The sequence below is a fragment of the Saccopteryx bilineata genome, chromosome 11 (assembly GCF_036850765.1).
Source record: "Saccopteryx bilineata isolate mSacBil1 chromosome 11, mSacBil1_pri_phased_curated, whole genome shotgun sequence".
In the NCBI taxonomy this organism is placed as follows: domain Eukaryota; kingdom Metazoa; phylum Chordata; class Mammalia; order Chiroptera; family Emballonuridae; genus Saccopteryx; species Saccopteryx bilineata.
In genome coordinates, this window is record NC_089500.1 from 36,090,193 (window position 1) to 36,107,103 (window position 16,911).

The 16,911-nt window shown below is 41.8% G+C and overlaps 1 protein-coding gene across 1 annotated transcript in view; it reads right to left on the minus strand.

The window, feature by feature from the left end:
• Window positions 1–14,842, minus strand: part of RNF125 (ring finger protein 125) — a 34,592-nt gene extending 19,750 nt beyond the window's left edge. Inside the window, exons 1-3 of the mRNA XM_066247388.1 lie at window positions 14,448–14,842; window positions 4,232–4,385; window positions 323–417 (exon numbers count right to left, since the gene is read on the minus strand). Of these exons, the coding sequence (XP_066103485.1) occupies window positions 323–417; window positions 4,232–4,385; window positions 14,448–14,611 (413 nt within the window). The 5' untranslated portion in view covers window positions 14,612–14,842. The remainder of the gene's footprint in view (window positions 1–322; window positions 418–4,231; window positions 4,386–14,447) is intronic.
• Window positions 14,843–16,911: the final 2,069 nt, after the last annotated feature.

Here is a 16,911-nt window from a genome sequence, read left to right on the forward strand (position 1 = left end):
AATCTCTCCAGTGCTCAGTTGATTCCCTGCATGCAAAGTTTTTAAAGTAGAAAGGGCATAAATTCTCTCATAACTATTTCTATTAACAAATGATTACCAATAACAGGTACTAAGGTTAAGAACCTACACATAGCTACATGCATATTTTCACAATAAAAATGTTAACTTTTCTAGTCCATTAATTTTTTTTCCTTTTCTGCAACAGAACATTTTTTTTAACTTTCAATTACAGTTTACATTCAATATTTTGTATTAGTTTCAGCATTAAATTCTTTATAGACAGATCAAATTTAGCACTAAACTATGCTCGATTGAAACAAACCTTGTTGCTGTCTCCCCAAGTTCTTGTAGTGGTCCATATTTATCTATGTACTTCTGACAAGTTCTTATGTGTGCCCTCATTTCGCTGAGGCAAACCTATTCAAAAGCAAATTCAAAATAAACTCACTATTGAAAAGGGGCTCAATGAAGTCTTATGTGACCCAGCTTAATTACTTTCATTTTTTCAAACAAGGTCATAGTGTGGGGTCAGCTGATTTAAAAGGATGCATTCATGACAACAGTACAATGAACTTAAGGCATTATTAAGAATAACACTAGTTTTAAATTTCTCTAATACCTTTAAAACCCAAATGTTGAGTTCCTGGATTTGGTTCTTCTAGAAAGCATATGTTTTTCAAAGTGGAAAGGCATGCAATAATTCAAATTTACTTTTTTGGGATATCATTACTGAAAACTGGTGATGGAAAGAAGTAAGTAGGATAGAAGAAGAGGAGAGGAAAAAGGAAGAAGGAGAAAAAGAAAAGTAAAAAAGAGAGAGAAAGAAAGGAAAAGAAAGAGAAATCAGAATAAATGGACGGATTTTAAATGTCCATAGTAAGTGAAAAGAAGCCCTGTGTTCGGGGAAAGATATAAATACCAAGGTTTTATAATATATCTAGTAACATCACATGAATTCACAATACACAGTATACTTAATGGCCTCATTAAGAGCTCACATGAAAGACAGCTCTTGCAGTCCATTTTTATCAAGGACGAATAAAGGGCCCTTGTTCCTCCAGATATACATTCAGAGATCCTAACCATGAGGGATCTGTTGCTAACTAACACATATTCTACTCAACATTTCAGTAGAAACTCTGATAAGATCTTGTGCTAAAAGAAGCTTTTACAGCTGTGGTAAGGTGGCCGAACCACACTGCTTCATTCTGCCTAAGCTACGGATGTTAAACCTCTAACTTGAAATCGATCACGTCAAGGAAATGGTTATAACTGCTTAACAAAAGACCAACAATAAAAGCAAATCCTTGCTTTGCAAATACCCATCTAAAAGCTGTAAAACCTAGGACTGATCTAGGTAGCTGTCTTGAAACAGACTGTCGTATACAATCTTGAACACCCAACTTGGCCCTAGTGCTCTCTCATCTCTTCACGACTCCTGTTAAAAGTTTCTTTCTTTCTCTTCATATTCCTTTGTCAACAAAATTAAGCATTACTCACATAAATTATCAATCTGGGGATGATATATTGACAAATGAATTGATAAATTCATACAGTGGCTACTCTATAGATCAACTTACTTAAGACATTGCAAGAGAAGGCAGAAAAAAACATAAGCCGCTGTGCTTGCTCTAAAAAGGGTGCTTCTAATCTGGTGGAGAGGGAAGAGACACGTAGACAAGCAGAGAAAACGTATTGGGGACGGGAATACGAAAGGGGGCTCAGGGAACTGAGCTCTGGCCTGGGCTCTACGGAGTAAGCAGAGTCTAAAATGGCTATAGAAGGAATGGCAGGGTTCCTGGCAAGACAAAATAACATCAAATGGAAAAGATGGATACTAAAAATACCTCAAAGGAAAATGCAAAATACTTGCAAATAATCAGAAAGGGTGGGGTGGGGGGTGTTGAAAAGGGAAGGAGATTTCCACCCAAAATAATTGAGAGAATGTTCTTGTGTGTGACAGACACCAATAAATATAAAGAAAGCCACCAGGATAAAGAACTGGGTGATGAAATTAACATCTTGAGTTTGTTTTTGTGCACGTTAAGTTTTATATAATGACTAAAATATCAAATAAAAATAAGCCATGATTTCTTATGATGAATGTAAAATCTATTGATTTTGAGAATTTCCCATATTTCAGACCATGCTAAAAGCCATGTTTTATTATTTACCTTCCAAACCACCCTCTGACACAAACACTATATTTTTCCTTATTTTAGAGGTAAACAAACACATTAATAAATTGCCCCAAATCACAAAGAATAAGTGAGAGCCTGACTGGTGGTGGCACAGTGGATAGAGCATCGATCTGGGATGCTGAGGTCTCAGGTTCAAAACCTCAAAGTTGCTGACTTGAGCGTGGGATCATCGACATGACCCCGTGGTCACTGGCTTGAACAAGGGGTCGCTGGCTCAGCTTAAGCACTTTGGTCAAGTCACATATGAGAAGCAATCAATGAGCTAAAATGATACAACTATGAGTTGATGCTTCTCATCTCTCTCTCTTCCTGTCGGTCTGTCTCTCTTCGTTTAAAAAACAAAAAGTGAGAGAATTAATGTCTGATTCCAGAGTGTCTGACTCCAAAGACCATTCATCAATTCTGTACCCAGGCAGCCACAGATTACTGAGTTTTATATAAATATATATGAAAAGCAAAAACACATTAAGCACTTACTATATGCCAATCGTTTTTTTCAAAGTGCTGGGTACACAGTTGCCAAATAGACACAGTTTCTTACCTTCATGAAACTTAAATCTGGTGGGAATAACTGACATTAAAATAAAAAATCATAAAAGCATAATTACAAGTGTTAAGTGCTGTAAAGAGGACACAGAGTGCTCAGAAAAAGTGTAAGAGGCTATAATTTAGGATAACGATCAAGAAAGATTCTCTGAAGACATTTAGATCGTCAGTACATAATCTCTCTTTTGATCTCTAGTCTGATAAGTCTAAAGATCCCCTATTTAGCAGTTCAAATTTTAACACATCTAAAATTCAACCCTATGGGTCCTTCTCCAAACCTGATCTCCATTTTAACACCTTCACCTACTCCCTTCAGAAACCTTGCAGGCATTTTTGACACTTCACTCTCACTCACCCCCACATGCAGTCAATTACCAATTTCTTTTGATTCGCTCTCCTAAATACACCTTGGAAAAAACCTCTTATTTCATACCTAACACTATGAGCCCAATCCAGCTTCCTTACCGGATCCATCCTGACAGCCACCCAATTGGCGTCACCGGTCTTGCTTTCGCCCCCTCCAAACCACTGTCCATGCACATGCTAGAATAATATCCTAAAATACAAACTCGATCAAAAGCTTACACTTTTTCTATGACTCACTATTGTATTTGAGATAAAATCTAGACAAAATCTTTTGCCTAGCCCTGGCCAGTTGGCTCAGCGGTACAGCGTCGGCCTGGTGTGTGGGGGACCCGGGTTCGATTCCCAGCCAGGGCACATAGGAGAAGCGCCCATTTGCTTCTCCACCACCCCCCCTTCCTCTCTGTCTCTCTCTTCCCCTCCCGCAGCCAAGGCTCCATTGGAGCAAAGATGGCCAGGGCGCTGGGGATGGCTCCCTGGCCTCTGCCCCAGGCGCTAGAGTGGCTCTACTGGCGGCAGAGCGACGCCCCGGAGGGGCAGAGCATCGCCCCCTGGTGGGCAGAGCATCGCCCCTGGTGGGCGTGCCGAGTGGATCCCAGTCGGGCGCATGCGGGAGTCTGTCTGACTGTCTCTCCCCGTTTCCAGCTTCAGAAAAATACAAAAAAAAAAAAAAAAAACTTTTGCCTAGCCCCTAAAACCTCACATGACCTAACCATGATAGCATTGTATCAAATGATAAATTTGCAACACGGAGAAAGTGGTCAAGAGAGATAAATACTGCAAAGTCTATAAGAACATAGGTGCAACTATGCCACTTGATTTGATAATAAAGGTATAGGTGGGCTGCAATAGAGTATCAAGAATAAAGCTCTCATTATAGGGCATCATGGGAGTCATGGGAAGAGAGGAAATGGAGATGGTCAATGAAAGCCATTTGTTTGAAAAATTAGGTGATGGTAGGAGTCAGGTGACCATTTTCCTGCAGTTTACACGTATGAAATTGGAGAAAGGCTAAACTTTAGGATTGGGGGTAGGATGAGGTCAAAGCCATAGGTGATAGCTGCATAACAATTTCTCAGCGGTCTAAACTGGTAACCATGAGCACAGGCAGGGTCACTTACCAGCATGTCACACTCGGTGCACTTCTGGTACTCTGATTTCATTCTTTTGGCTACATCTGTTGCTGGAACTCCTTCTGAAGGAAGATATGCCCGGCAGTAAGGACAGGTCCACTTATTGTTCTTGAGACTGGTAGCAATACAGGAACGGCAGAATCTACCCCAAACAAACCAAGGATACATCACTTTTCTTAAAAGTATATCAAAGCCACCACTATGTGTTCATTTGTGTAAACTGTATTTTATTTATTTATTTATTTATTTTTAACAGAGACAGAGAGAGTCAGAGAGAGGGATAGATAAGGACAGAGAGATAGGAACGGAGAGAGATGAGAAGCATCAATTATCAGTTTTTCGTTGCGACACCTTAGTTGTTCATTGATTGCATTCTCATATGTGTCTTGACCATGGGCGTTCAGCAGACCGAGTAACCCCTTGCTCAAGCCAACAACCTTGGGTCCAAGCTGGTGAGCTTTGCTCAAACCAGATGAGCCCTCGCTCAAGCTGGCGACCTTGGGATCTCGAACCTAGATCCTCTGCATCCCAGTCCAACGCTCTATCCACTGCACCACCGCCTGGTCAGGCTGTGTAAACTGTATTTTAATGACATCTCTTACACTATTAAGAGCTGTGCTACCAAATTAAAGGTCCTTTTGTACCCTGCATTGATGACAGTTTCCTTGCCCAGTAAGATTTCTCTGGGGTCACATGTTCTTTCCATAACACTTATGCACTGCACACATTTCAACAAAAGAACACAAAGTGGTGGAATAGCATTCCTATAAATATGAGTTAAAATGATAACCCAAAGGATATTCACTTGTATTCTTTCTTTTTTTTTAATGCTACTTTACCTAAAATATTTTAAGAAAATGTGTTTGCTCTGTAGAATTTTGTGTTAGATAAGAAAATAGCAAGTTGAGGATGTAAATATATCAGATACTTTAAAAGTCTCTTTCTTTTTTTTTTTTAAGATTGTATTTATTGATTTTACAGAGGGGAGGATGAGGAGTGAGAAGTCTCACCTCACAGTTGCTCTACTTTAGTTGTTTATCGGTTGCTGTTGTACGTGCCTTGCCCAGGCAAGCCCAGGCTTTAGAACTGGTGACCTCAGCATTCCAGGTCAACGCTTTAGCTACTGTGCCACCACAGGTCAGGTGATACTTTAGAAGTCTTTATAAAATAATTTTAAAGCCATCCCCAGATTTGGAAAATTATCTAATCCAAATTACCACTATTAAGAATGTCCTCCAAGTCAAGAAATATATTCTCTGTTTTATTTAAAGATGATCATAATAAAATCTTAACAAAATTCGTAGAATACCTTGACCTATTTATGGAAACTGTTGAAGGTTAAGTGCACAATGAAGTAAAACTGAGCATTTAGGTAGGTTATACACATTAGCATGATCTGATAGCTCTTAAAGTACTCAGCATGTAATCTCTATGTGGGAGTATTAATATATACATGGGAAAACATTGTTTTTAAAATTTTGAGGCCCTGGCCGGTTGGGTCAGCGGTAGAGCGTCGGCCTGGCGTGCGGGGGACCCGGGTTCGATTCCCGGCCAGGGCACATAGGAGAAGTGCCCATTTGCTTCTCCACCCCCACCCCCTCCTTCCTCTCTGTCTCTCTCTTCCCCTCCCGCAGCCAAGGCTCCATTGGAGCAAAAATGGCCCAGGCGCTGGGGATGGCTCCTTGGCCTGCCCCAGGCGCTGGAGTGGCTCTGGTAGAGGCAGAGCGACGCTACGGAGGGGCAGAGCATCGCCCCCTGGTGGGCAGAGCGTCGCCCCTGGTGGGCGTGCCGGTCGGGCGCATGCGGGAGTCTGTCTGACTGTCTCTCCCCGTTTCCAGCTTCAGAAAAAGTACAAAAAAAAAAAAAAAATTGAGTATATTATACATACTGAAAAGTTCATTAATCCTAGGCACACAGGTCAATGAAATTTCACAAACTGAATACCCAATTCTAGCAGCCATTACTGATTCTTAAAAGTACTCTCTTCTGCATTTGGCATAAAAATAATTCTGATTAGCACACAGAGGAGGCTGATGTTCGCATAGTGTTTGAGGCATTTGCTTGATGTTTATGCCTGCACGCATCCATTTCCCCTTTTCCTTGTGATAGCATCCTGATTTGGTTTTACAGGAGCTATATACTTCTTACATACAATCTGGTGGGACCTCAATCAAGGTACCCACCACCCCCTGCTGAAGGTGAGAGCCCCTGGAGTGGGCCAGACTAGGTGAACCCTCTCTCTGGAAGATCAATACTAAATACTGTAGATAGAACGACAGAAAGACTGACTCAGCAACAACTGAATGGGACTGTACTGCTCTTTACTTAGAACCTCCCATCTGCCTAGGTTTCTACCCTATATTCTCCAGGTGTTTTTGTTATTGTTATTTTGTAATCTTTATTTTTATATAATTTCAAGCTTGATACACTGTTTTTGTACAAATTTTTAAAACACCTTAATTCAAACACGCTCCTTCCTCCTCTTTTTCACCCGAGCTCATTACCATTCTTTTTCTCTCTCCTAAGCACCAAGAGCCCTTCTTTACTTCTGTGACTTGTTTGCTGGGCCCACATAGCCCAGCTGGCTCTACCACCTCTGTAATTTTTTAAATAAACTTTCTCTTATAATTTAAAATAAATAAATAACAAATAAAAATAAAATTGCCCTGGCCAGGTAGCTCAGTTGGTTAGAGCATTGTCCTCATACACCAAGATTATGGGTTGACCCCCGGTCAGGGCACATAAAAGTATCAACCAATGAATGCGTAAATAAGTGGAACAACAAATCAATGTTTCTCTCTCTCTCTCCTTTTCTTGCTAAGCCAAAATCAAATATGAAATGCAGAATCTTTAGTGAGTGCCAATTACGTGTTACACATTAAATTAGGTGGTATTTTCATTTGATCTTTATAGCAACCATTAGATATTATCCTTATTTTGTTGAGGAACACAACAAAAATGTTGCGCTTTCTCCTCACTTGACTGATCACACACGGAAGTTCAGAGAGGTGTGACAACTTGCTGAGGTCACACAGCCAGAAGACAGTCATGCTCTTCTCCTCAAACAGTTTCAGGAGAGGCTCAAAGATTATAGTCTTTTTATTTTTTAATTTTTTTTTTAAAGTTTTAGGGTTTTTTGTTTTTGTTTTTTTTAGATTTTTATTTATTCATTTTTAGAGAGAGAGGAGTGAGAGAGAGAAGTAGAGGAGGAGCAGGAAGCATCAGCTCCCATAAGTGCCTTGACCAGGCAAGCCTGGGGTCTCAAACCTGCAACCTCTCAGCGTTCCAGGTCGATGCTTTATCCACTACACCACCCAGGGCAGGCCAAGGTTGTAGTCTTTTTTTTTTTTTTGTATTTTTTCTGAAGCTGGAAACGGGGGGGGGCAGTGAGACAGACTCCCACATGTGCCCGACCAGGATCCACCTGGCATGCCCACCAGGGGTGATGCTCTGCCCATCTGGGGCCTTGCTCTGCTGCAACCAGAGCCATTCTAATGCCTGAGGCAGAGGCCACAGAGCCATCCTCAGCACCCGGGCCAACGCAGGAGGGGAAGAGAGAAACAAGGAGGAAGGAGAAGGGGAGGGAGGGATGGAGAAGCAGATGGATGCCTCTCCTGTGTGCCCTGGCTGGGAATCGAACCCGGGACTCCTGCACGCCAGGCCTACGCTCTACCACTGAGCCAGCCGGCCAGGGCCAAGGTTGTAATCTTTTTAAAGACACTTTAATCTCTGCCAATGATAAGCAGAAGCAGCAAAATTATGTCTTTGATGTACCTGTACAAACCAGTGGGCTTTACATAGAGTATATTTCACAAACGTTTTGCACATGTAAGTATAAGTGACCACTACAACAATGGAAACGGTTAATGGATAATCATGAAAAGTAGCACACTTGAACCATTATTTTAATCAAGTCCCTCACTATAACCCCTCTACATCTATCTGTACTGTGGTGTTGCATGTGGTATGAAACTTTCAAGTAAGCATTATACAGATTTATTGCATTATGTGAAACATTAGTTGAAAATATGGTATATTAGTCAATTAGCTGTATTTCTTTTAATAAAAGTAATTATTAAATGGAGAAAACATATAAAGACCAAGGTGTTTTAGAACAGACTGAATTTACAGATTATGAATACATGAAAACCACAACTTTTATTTTTATTTATTTATGTATTTATTGAATTTAAGAGAAAGAGAAATATCAATTTGGTGTTCCAGTTATTTATGTATTCATTGATTGTTTCTTATATGTGCCCTGACAAGAAATTGAACCTTCCGCCTTGGCATATCCATATGGTGCTTTAACCAACTGAGCTACCCAGCCAGGACCTAAAAATTACAACTTTTAAAAGTGTTACTTTAGAAAGGAATTGGATGCCACTGCAGGTCAAGCCTTACTTTCTGGGGTACAGAAGCAAGATTGCAGACCTGCTAAATTCAAAAGATGTGAGGTTAAAATTCTCTTCTTAAAGGTATGGTTACTAAATTCGAGTCATGAGAGCTGGAGAATTTAACATCCCTACCCTAATATACTAACATAAAATGTATGTGTGTACAGTATGTCTTTAAAAAATTTTTTTAATTTAATTTATTGGGGTGACATTGGTTAATAAAATTATATAGGTTTCAGGTGTACAATTCTACGATCATCATCTGTATACTGTATTGTATGTTCACCACCCCATGTCAACTCTCCTTCCCTTCAATTGCATGTTTTTTAAGACCAGTTCAATGTTTTCAAAAATTCTGAATGAGTTGCCATTGCTTTAAAATCAGATTCCACACACAAACCCAAAATTCTGGCTTTTCTTGAAAAGCTAACCAATCTCTGGCAACTCGGGACTCAATTCCCAAGTGGCCATGTGGGTTGGTGCCCCCTCCTGTGAGGTATTCACCCTACATTATCATTTGTACCACTTGTAGCTCACCCCAGTTGAGCTTACTGCTCCTGAACAAATCAATTAGAAACTAGATAATGACTCTAAGAACTCTGAAACCAGCTGGAAACTTAATTACCCTACTCCCATTGGTTATCTTATTAACCCCTTTTTGTTTCCATGAATTAAGTGACTGGCAAAGAGGTCAGGAATGTATTGGAGGGAAACAAGGAAAGAGTTGCTTAGGTAACTGGGTAAAGTTATGTACCCAATCTTAAGAGGCCATTGGCAACATGTGACTGGTCTAACACTATTTGTGTTCTCAACACCAGACTGCCTCACTGTGGGTATGCCAATATGAGGCTGATGAAAATCCTGAGCTGGCTTGGTGAGCTTGAAAATGTGAATAGAAGGGGAGCTGCTATTATTATGCAAGGTGACAATAAGAGTATCAGGCTAAAATATTCCAATATAGGGCACTGCAGACACACCGACACACATACCACTTCTGCACCAATGATGGATAAGCTTAGATAGGCCCCAGTGCAGCAATTCTTAGAGACAGGCCCTCCAACCACCCACTGTACCTCAAGACTTCCTTTGATGTGCTGTGTATTCAATTCAATGATTCTCATCCTGGGAATCATTCAAAAAATCACTTTGCTTATCTTTACACTCATTATGTGTTGATTTTAAATTTAACCCTTAAGGCAAATATTATTTCCTTTAACCTGAGATCGTACAGGGGTGTCTCTCTATTCCCCTCAAACACTGTCCTCATCCTTCTTACTATCAATTAAAAAGGGTTATCTAAGGCTGTGCTTCTCAAACTTTAAAGTAGACACAAGCCACCCAGGCATCTTGTTAAAATGCAAATTTCCGTTTATTAGATCTGAGGTGGGGCCCAAGATGCTGCTTGTCCAAGAACAAAGGTTTTTAACAAGAAACTGGTCACAACTCTATCTGCCACTGTATTTAGGGTCTATTTGTTAGAGAATATATAATTTAATAGATCACAAATAGTCAATTTGCCTCTGACAATATTAATGTGGCTAAGTAAACACAGAGCAGTGGAACCATCAGAAGAGGCAAATTTCAGGCCAATTTAATTACATCTTTCTGAAATTCTCAGTAATACAGGCACAGAGGAACCACCCTTTAAAAGAAACAGAGTTAAAAAACTATCATGTGCTCTTCTATTACTCAAACTACGTATCATCTATTGGCTGGCACTATGAAGTAGGTACCCCAATTTGAGGGGTGTTCATCAAACTATCCAAAATGCATTTTGTTTTAGAGTTGTTCAAGCCCTGACAGGCTCAGTGGTAGTGCATCAGCCCAGCATGTGGATGTCCTGGGTTTGATTCCTAGTCAGTGCACACAGGAGAAGAGACCATGTGCTTCTCCACCCTTCTCCTTCCTCCTTCTCTCACTCTCTCACTCTCTCTACCTCTCTCTCTCTCTTTTCCCCTCCTGCAGCCATGACTGGATTGGTTTGAGCGCATTGGCCTGGGCAGTGAGGATGGCTCCGAGGAGCCTCCATCTCAGGTGCTAAAAATAGCTCAGTTGCAAACAGGGCCCCAGATAGGCAGAGCATTGGCCCCAGGCTGGGGTTGCTGGGTGGATCCCTGCCCTGAAGGATGTGGGAGTCTATCTCTTTATCTTCCCTCCTTTCACTTTGAAAAGGAAAAAAAAAGAGTTGTTAATTAATTCAACTGATATTTAACACCTACTAAGTGCCAGGTTTTAAAGAAATGCAACATGGAAAGCAGCATTCCTTTATTACAGCAATGGCTTCCAAGGATTTTTGAAGCTTGATGGTACAAATGACTTCTTCTTCCATCTCATTTTACATGACACTTACCCAAGTACCTTGGGAAAAGGAAGTGTCCTATATACATATGTTTTTAGCATCAGGAGCCTGGATGATTCATAATTAAACTGCAAAATTTCATCTAAAGTCAAATAACAGGTCAAATATTATGTCAACAGTAATTTGCAATCATAGCAGAACTTCCACAAACTCCCATTACCTTAATTCAAGTACCTGCATCTATGAATGAAAGCACTGATGTGTATTTCCAGTTCAGTTTAAAACTCATTAGTTGATTTTCATACTCTACTCAAAAAATCACTGATTTGGTATAGGCTGTATTGCTTATACTTGACCACAAATTTAATGATTTGATCCATTTACCCGAGAGCACTTCAGAATTATACTCAACAATTCCATTTAAAAAAAAAAGTAGACAAGTGTTGTGACAGAGTGATTGACTACATCAGTTCAATGGAGATGTGGCTCTTTGTACCTTACACTGTTCTCCAGTTAGTACTTAGCTCTATTAGATCTGTTCTCAACCTCTTAGCCCTTTTTAAATAACTCCCTTACCTCTAGTTCTGATCTCTTTCCCCAAACCCACTCTCCCAGGGTCTCTGGGGTATTACACACAGATATCTCCCTCTAGGACTATTATACTTTCAACAGGCCCCATCACAAGTTTATTCACTTCCTCCTGAGCCAAACTGTCCCCCTTTCTTGTCACCTGTTTGGGGATTATCTTGAACTACTTTCTTCCCTTATCTACCATATCCTATTAGACAACACATGTCTTTATTTCTTTTAAATGTAAATCAGATTCCCTTTAAGTTTCATTTAAATAGCTTAACTTGTCTACTCCCTCTTTTCCCTAGCTGGAAGATAACAGAATTTAAGGCAAAGATAAAGAAACCTCCTCCCCAAGTGTATTTTTACAACTGATACAGTGATATAAATAAATAAAGCCATTCTGAAATGATAAAACTTTAAAATGGAACTTCTTAAAGTTTACCTTTTGTGATCTAATTTTTTTTTTCAGAAAAAAAAAGAGATAAGAAATAATACCCTTTCATGGGTTTCTGCTTTGTGAAATGACTTTGAAAGAAATACAAACTATGCTTGAGTCTTTATTATGGGCTATTTGTACATTTTAAATAGTCATAAAATTCCATTCCTCACCCTATTTTTACAAATGAAACAGATTCAAGGAGATTAACCAAAGGGTTGGTCATCATGTAGCTGATAAGTGGCAGAGATAAATTTCAATTTCTGCTTCTCTATCAAGCCCACTGTTTCTATGTATCACAATACAATTTACAAAGTACACACATATTCACTCAAGGTATTTTAGTCGTTGTTATATTTGCTTCACTTCAAAAAGGCTTACATGACCTAGTTCAACAAGTTTGGAAGTTAGCTTCAATATGGGATAATACGGAGAAGTTTCATTTGCATTACTTAATTTTCTAATTTAAGTTCAATGCAGAAGGGTAATTGATTTAGGACGTACAAATAGTGTTAACAGCACTCACCATCTCCAGCGCAGAAGGGACTGTAATTGACATTTATGAAGTGGAAGGGGCCCAAGTAAATTTGCCAAAAGGAGGAATATGGAAATTTTGCCCACAGCCAGAACAATGGACATAGATTTGTCAAAACAAAGAACAGTAATGTGAGGGAAGGCCGTTTGTCCAGCCCTAGCTGTTACACTTCATGACTATTTTTCCAGTTGCTGGTTTCCTATTCACTCTAACAAAGAAAAAGATTAAACAAGACTTAGCATTTTACAAATTTAAATTATCCTTTAGCAAAAGCAAAAGCATTGCAAACAGTAAATTATACTATTCAAAATCCAAACCAGGGAAAACAATCTCCAATCAGATCATCTCCAGTATTCAATAGCAAAGCTGCTCATTTCAATTCTACAAAAGAAATCTTCAAACCTTGATAACAACCATTGTGCATCTTTGGTACAACTGTTAAGTTTTAAAGCTAAATTTGAATGAGGCTGTTACTATCCTGAACAAATCGATGTACTTTATGCTGTCACACAACATTATCTTGGTTTCCATACTGGCCTTGGAATAGTAAGTAAATTAGCTACAGCTGGACAGCTGGGAAAACAACATCAATAATCAGACAGAAGGTAAATTAGCCTTGAGTTTAAAGTACAACGCTGAAACAACAGTCCTTGAAAACAGCCACAGAATAATGCCCAGGACACTCCTTATTTCAATATTGTGTAGGCTCAAGATTTTTCTCCCCGTGGCTCACTGCTGGGCTTTTCAGTGGTAAAAACCACTTCTCATGTACTAGGTTACAGGTGTCAGGGACCACTTTTTGGAAACATTTTCTGCACTTACATTTAGAATACAGTGCTTCTCTTTTATGGGTACGTCGAAAGCACTTACTAGCCTCTTTGGTTAATGCCTGGAGCTTCATCAAACTCGAGTTAGTGGGCGTTACAAAGAAAAAGTTAAGTGGGCTTCCGCTCTTGCTCACTGCAATCCCCACTCCCACACACACTCAGTCACACACCCGTGCACCCGTGAAAAGAAGGCTTCTGAGTAAACAAACACAAATTCACTGATGCAACTCCCCCTACCAGTGACTCAAGCACATATGAAGGACGTGCCAATTTTATATAGAGCTTTTGTTTTTAAACGCTTCTTAGAAACTACCGCGGTTGTGCGCCAACAGCGCGTTTCAGTTACATAGCAGGTGATGTTTAAGAGTTATTTTTATCTACACTTTGAATCGATGTGCGGAGGCGGTGCGTACAGCAGGTAGCCGCAATCTCCTGGGTTTTAAACGGTTTATATTCATGGGCTTGGTGCTAACCGTTCAAGCCCCAGACCCCACCCGGACAGGTTGTTGAACTCTATCGACTCCAATGAGTCACTTGAACGTTCCAGTTTCAGACGATCTTGGAGGGGTGTGGTGTCAGCATTAGGAAAGCGAGGCAGGTTTGGGAGGGTGGAAAAACGTTTTGCACAGGTCCTTGTTTGATCAAGAATTGAGCTTCAGCGGGCGTTCTGGAACACGTGCACACAGCCAGGAAAACAAAACCGACGGGGGGGAGGGGAGCACAGCCGGATTAACGGAATTCGGCGGCATAACTGTGCTCTGCGGGAGCCCACTGCCTTGTGCCAAAGCGGGTGCCGGTTCTCCTGCCAAAACCACCCTCCCCAGGCAGCTGGCGAACCCTGGCTCTTTGCGGGTCCTGCTCCCGTGATCCCCATTCCTGGGGCTCAGAACCTGGGCTCCGGAAGGAAGCAGTTCTAGGGGAACTGCAAGGCCCGCTTTCTGCTGGCGTTTTTCTTTTTTTTCCCCTCCTGAAATCCTGTGTCACCTTACGACTGGGTATTTTCTCCAGTGGCCCGCTCCCAATGGGTCCCAATTTCTCCCTGCTCGTTTCTGAACTTCCCCTCCCAGTGCCCTCGGCTCCCTCAACGTCGCGCGTCTCAGGAGGTGGGCGCGCAAACCGAGCTCCCCCGGCACTTACACGTGGCCACAGCGGGTTCGGACAGGCTGGTGCAACACCTCGAGGCACACGGAGCAGTCGAAAGACGTGACGGGCAGCTCCGGACCCCCTCTGCGCTCCAGGGCCCTCGGGGTGGCGGTGGCGGGCGAGGATTTGCCGCTGTCGCTGCTCAGCACGGAGCCCATCGCCGCGCGTCTTACCCAAACAGCTGCCAAGAGCCCAGTGCCTGCTGCCGGGTTGTTTTGTAGTCCTGCGGTGGAGGAAGGAAGTCCCAGCCCAGCTGTGATCACCGCCTCCCAGCGCGCCCAGCAAACGCCGTCTAGAAGCAGTCCGCGTCGCTGCGCCCAACCTCGGTCTGGGGCAGGCGAAGTGCGCGGCGGCGAGCCAGAAATTTTCGCGTGCTGCCTGAGTTGAGGCGCGGAGGCGGAGGCTGCATCGGCGCGGTGCAAGCTCCAATGAATGTCTCCTGGTCCTGGGAGGATTGAAATCTGAAACCTCAACTGCAGAGCAGAGGACCTGGTTGAGCAGTGAAACTTCCAGGCTGTTGTGCCCAGGCCATCTTCTCCAGAGTCTCAAGTTAAGGAAAGAACAGAGTTGGTCATCCTTTCTGGGAATCAGAGAACACCTACTTGGAAGGTGGTGGTCCCATTACTCCTGCAAAGTTGATCGATAACTGAGCATCTCCTAAGACAGTGCTAATCATTACTTCAGTCATTCAATCAATACTCCATTAATGGAGAGGTGGCATGGAGTAGTGGAATGAGTTCTGACACCGCATTTGAATGCCAACACTGAGACAGAAATTCTAGTGCTAAATTCTTTGATCCCCACTTTCTTGGGCTCAGGGTCTCTTGCTATTGTTTGTATTCTCTGCTTCATCCTCTTTTCAACATAACCAAATATATCATTTCTTTTTTTGTATTTTTCTGAAGCTGGAAACGGGGAGAGACAGTCAGACAGACTCCCGCATGCGCCCGACCGGGATCCACCCGGCATGCCCACCAGGGGCTACGCTCTGCCGCGACCAGAGCCACTCTAGCGCCTGGGCCATCTTTGCTCCAATGGAGCCTTGGCTGCAGGAGGGGAAGAGAGAGACAGAGAGGAAGGAGGGGGGGGGGGTGGAGAAGCAAATGGGCGCTTCTCCTGTGTGCCCTGGCCAGGAATCGAACCCGGGTCCCCCGCACGCCAGGCCGACGCTCTACCATTGAGCCAACCGGCCAGGGCCAATATATCATTTCTTAATTCACACACTTAATTAGACTTATTTAGTGCCCACTACATGCCAGATCCAAAGAAACAATATCCAGATCTCACAGAACTTAAAGAGAAACCAGTCTGGCAGGTGGCACAGTAGCTAGAGCATAATCCCAGGTCACAGGCTGTATCACCAAAGTGCCAGGGCAGGGATGAGAAGCAATATAATCAATGGATGCACAACTAAGTGAAACAAGGCTTTGATGTTTTTTTTTCTCTCAAAAACAAAAAACAAAACCCATTTATTCTGAGATAAATATAGTTTCACATGCTTACTAAAATATATATAATACATACAGAACTACATAATATAATAAATAATACATATAACACATAATAATCCCATAAACTGGACCCAGTTTCTTCAGACTTGAATTTTAATGAGAAGATATAAGTAATCAACAAATAAATGAACAAGATCATTTCAGATAATAAGAGCCATGAGGAAGATAAAACATGGAGTGAGGAGGGGAAGGGAGGGAAAGTCATAGAAGACTTTCTGGATGAGGTGACATTTGAGCAGAGTCATGAATAATGAAAAGGAGTCCGCCATTCAAAGATTTAGGAAAAAAGCTTGCTAAGCCCTGGGTACAGTGAGTGAGGCAAGAACAAAAAACAGAAAGAAGCAGTGTGGAGCTGGAGCATAGGGGCCCAGGGGTGTAGATGGGATGAGATGAGGTAGGAAACAGGCCTGATCATCTGCACTCTCACAGGCCTGGACCAATAGCTTGGATTTTATTCCGTGTCATGATTTTATTTAGTCTGACTGCTCTGTGGTTTCAAAAAGACAGGAACACAATATGAAAGCAGAGAAGCCAGTTAGAAAGCCATTGAATTAGTCCAAGTGAGGATAGAAAAGGCCTGAAACAGGGAGTTGAGTATGTGAGAAATGGACAGGTTTGGAGTATGTTTAGGAGAAAGACCTAAAAGGGCTTGCTAATTGAATTGGGTATCTTTATTTATTTATTTATTTATTTTAGAAAGGAGAGAGAGAGAAAGGGGGAGGAGCAGGAAGCATCAACTCCCATATGTGCCTTGACCAGGCAAGCCCAGGGTTTCGAATTGGCGACCTCAGCATTTCCAGGTCGACGCTTTATCCACTGCACCACCACAGGTCAGGTGAATTGGGTATCTCTAAAACAAAAACTGTTCCTTGATCCCACATGTCTCTCGCTCTTTTCCAATGTCCTCTTTCAGGCCAAATGTCCTGACCTGATTCTCTACTTCTTAT